The sequence below is a fragment of the Natrix helvetica genome, assembly GCF_964273705.1.
Source record: "Natrix helvetica genome assembly, chromosome: 1".
NCBI lineage: Eukaryota > Metazoa > Chordata > Lepidosauria > Squamata > Natricidae > Natrix > Natrix helvetica.
This window is the reverse complement of record NC_138548.1, coordinates 205,191,199-205,193,591: the sequence shown is the minus strand read 5'-3', so window position 1 is coordinate 205,193,591 and position 2,393 is coordinate 205,191,199. Positions and strand designations below refer to the sequence as shown.

Here is a 2,393-nt window from a genome sequence, read left to right as displayed (position 1 = left end):
TGATGACATCATCGCACCAACCCCATCACATACACCCCGTAGCAACAAAAATAATTTTATGGTTGGGGGTCACCACAACATGAGGAACTGTATTAAAGAGTTGCGGCATTGGGAAGGTTGAGAACCACTGTTTTAAAGCTTTTAAGTCTTTTCATTTACCTGTTGAGCCCAGGCCTTTGGAAGAGTACCTTCAGTGCTGAAAAGTTTAACAATAAAGAATTCTCATTAAGCCTAGTTTCCTTTATAAACAAAATTAATTAAATAACTACAGTCAAACATTGCTTTTAGGAATTTTGCAGATGTTGGTTCAGCATCCAATCACTATGTGTCCAGTTATCATCATCATTTCCCCCAGCAACTGCAATACAGCTTATGGAACTAAAGTCCAAAAACCCGATTGAAAGTGAGGCTATTGATAAAGGAGAATGTTTGAAGCTCAGGGTTGGTGTGAGGGATCTTTGATGTGCTTGCTTGTTTTCTTGCAGATGTTTCATTTTCCAAACTAGGTAACATCATCAGTGCTAGCAGTGAGGCTCTTGAGTTGCCTACAAAGAAAATGTAGGAAGTACAGCCTGTTCAAGCTAAATAAAGTTTTGCTTATATTTACCACTGGGCCTTAAACCACCGCAAGACCAAGAAACATGAAATACAAGGTAGGAATGCCCAAGAACCTCTGATCCATTGAACATTTGACTATAAGGAGGTCAAGAGGGTTACCACATCTGGGCTGCAAATATCCAGAGGATTGCTAGACATGTAGTGATTGCGAGGATCATTACAATACAGATACATTAGGCTTACATTAAAGACATTAACAGTCCCACCATGCAGCAACCCCAGAAATCTGCTTCAGTCAAAAGTATCTTGGTAAATCTTGGTAGGCACAGCCTACGTGTACATTGAGTACCTTTTCATTCTCTGCCACCTTCCACTTTCCGCACCAAAAAATATAAATACCAGTACTCCTCGACTTACGGCCACAACCCAGCCCAACATGTCGGTTGTTAGACATTTGTTAAGTGAATGTTGCTCCACTTTACGACCTTTCTTGCCACATTTGTTAAGCGAGTCGCTGCAGCTGTTAAGTCAGTAACTGGGTTGTTAAGTGAATCTGGTTTCCCTGCTGACTTTGCTAGTCAGAAGGTCCCAAAAGGGGATCACAGGACACTGCAACCATCATAAATATGAACCCCTGGCCAAGCGACTGAATTTCGTTCAATGACCATGGGGAAGCCCCAACAAAAAATAGTCATAATTCGATTTTTTTCAACTTTGAATGGTCACTAAATGAACGATTGTTAAGTTGAGGGCCACCTGTCAAGCGACGTGTGGGAGGGGGCGAGTCTGCGGAATGACCACCTTAGATTTAAAAGCCGCGCGCCCCCCCGCCCCGAAAGCTCGGGTGTCCAATTAGCTCCCCGCGGTTAGCTTTACCGTAACTCTGCTTCTCCGAAAGGGGAGGGCCGCCCTCGGTGGAGGCGCCATGACCACAACAAACCGACATTCGAAGGGAGTCGAACTGTTAAGAAGCAAATGGCTTTTCCTCAGGTTTTCAAAGCGCCCAGGAGAGCCCGAAGAAAAAAGACACGGAAATGAAACCTGGAAAGGGAGGCGACATCTTCCACTTACCCAGCCGGAACGGAGCTCCCCTTCCTCCAAACTCCGCAACTCCTCTCGCCTTCGCCTGAATTAAATCAAATGAGCCCGCCACGGCACATGCGCGCTTACAACCTGCCCGCCTTTCGCCGAAAGTTTTCTAGGATGGGCGGAGTTTTTGCTGGTTTTTATTTTAAACCAAGGCTGCTTGGGCGCATGCGTACTATTTGTTCAGCTGCTGGCTGTGGACCGTAGAGCCAGAACTGTTTAAGGAAGCCGGTGTAAACTCAATTTACTAGCCTCTTCTTATCAGGCTTAGGTTTGTTGGACGCGTTTGTGTCACCTGCAGGAGCTGAATGTCAAAGAGAGGAAACACTAAGACAATTTTGGGACATCTAAATACAACCCCCCACCCCTTTATCCGTGGCCCATATAATCCAACGCGTTGGAGGAGTCTCACCTCACATGTCTAGAGGCTTATTTCATCCCATTGCTTGCTTTGCAGTGTTCGCGGCATGAGATTTAAAAAATGCTTTTATTTTAAAATCATAGAATTCTAACTAGAAAAATATTTTCTGCTCACTCCACCTCCGAGGAAAAACGAGGAAATCTGGGATCTCTGCACTAGTACAGCATAAATTCTATCAGCAAAAAAAAACAACGGAAGCATCATGTTTTATTTAAAAAAAACAGGTTTCATTATATATGAAAAAGTTATTCTTTTTCATATTAAACATTGTGCTGCAGAAGCAACTCATCTTCTGTTGCCGTTGCAGGATGAGGAAGGGTTGTTTTTC

The 2,393-nt window shown here is 43.8% G+C and overlaps 1 protein-coding gene across 2 annotated transcripts in view; it reads right to left on the bottom strand.

Annotated features, from left to right (window-relative positions):
* The window catches only part of DSN1 (DSN1 component of MIS12 kinetochore complex), a 30,206-nt gene extending 28,425 nt beyond the window's left edge, over positions 1–1,781 (bottom strand). Inside the window, exon 1 of one of the 2 annotated variants that reach the window (XM_081934857.1) lies at positions 1,630–1,781. Coding sequence is in view for 1 of the 2 variants with exons in the window: in XM_081934856.1 (XP_081790982.1) it covers positions 1,435–1,485 (51 nt within the window). In the remaining variant the exon portion in view is untranslated. Of the gene's footprint in view, positions 1–1,434; positions 1,592–1,629 lie in introns of those variants that run through there. The other variant, XM_081934856.1, reaches the window with a different exon arrangement.
* Positions 1,782–2,393: the final 612 nt, after the last annotated feature.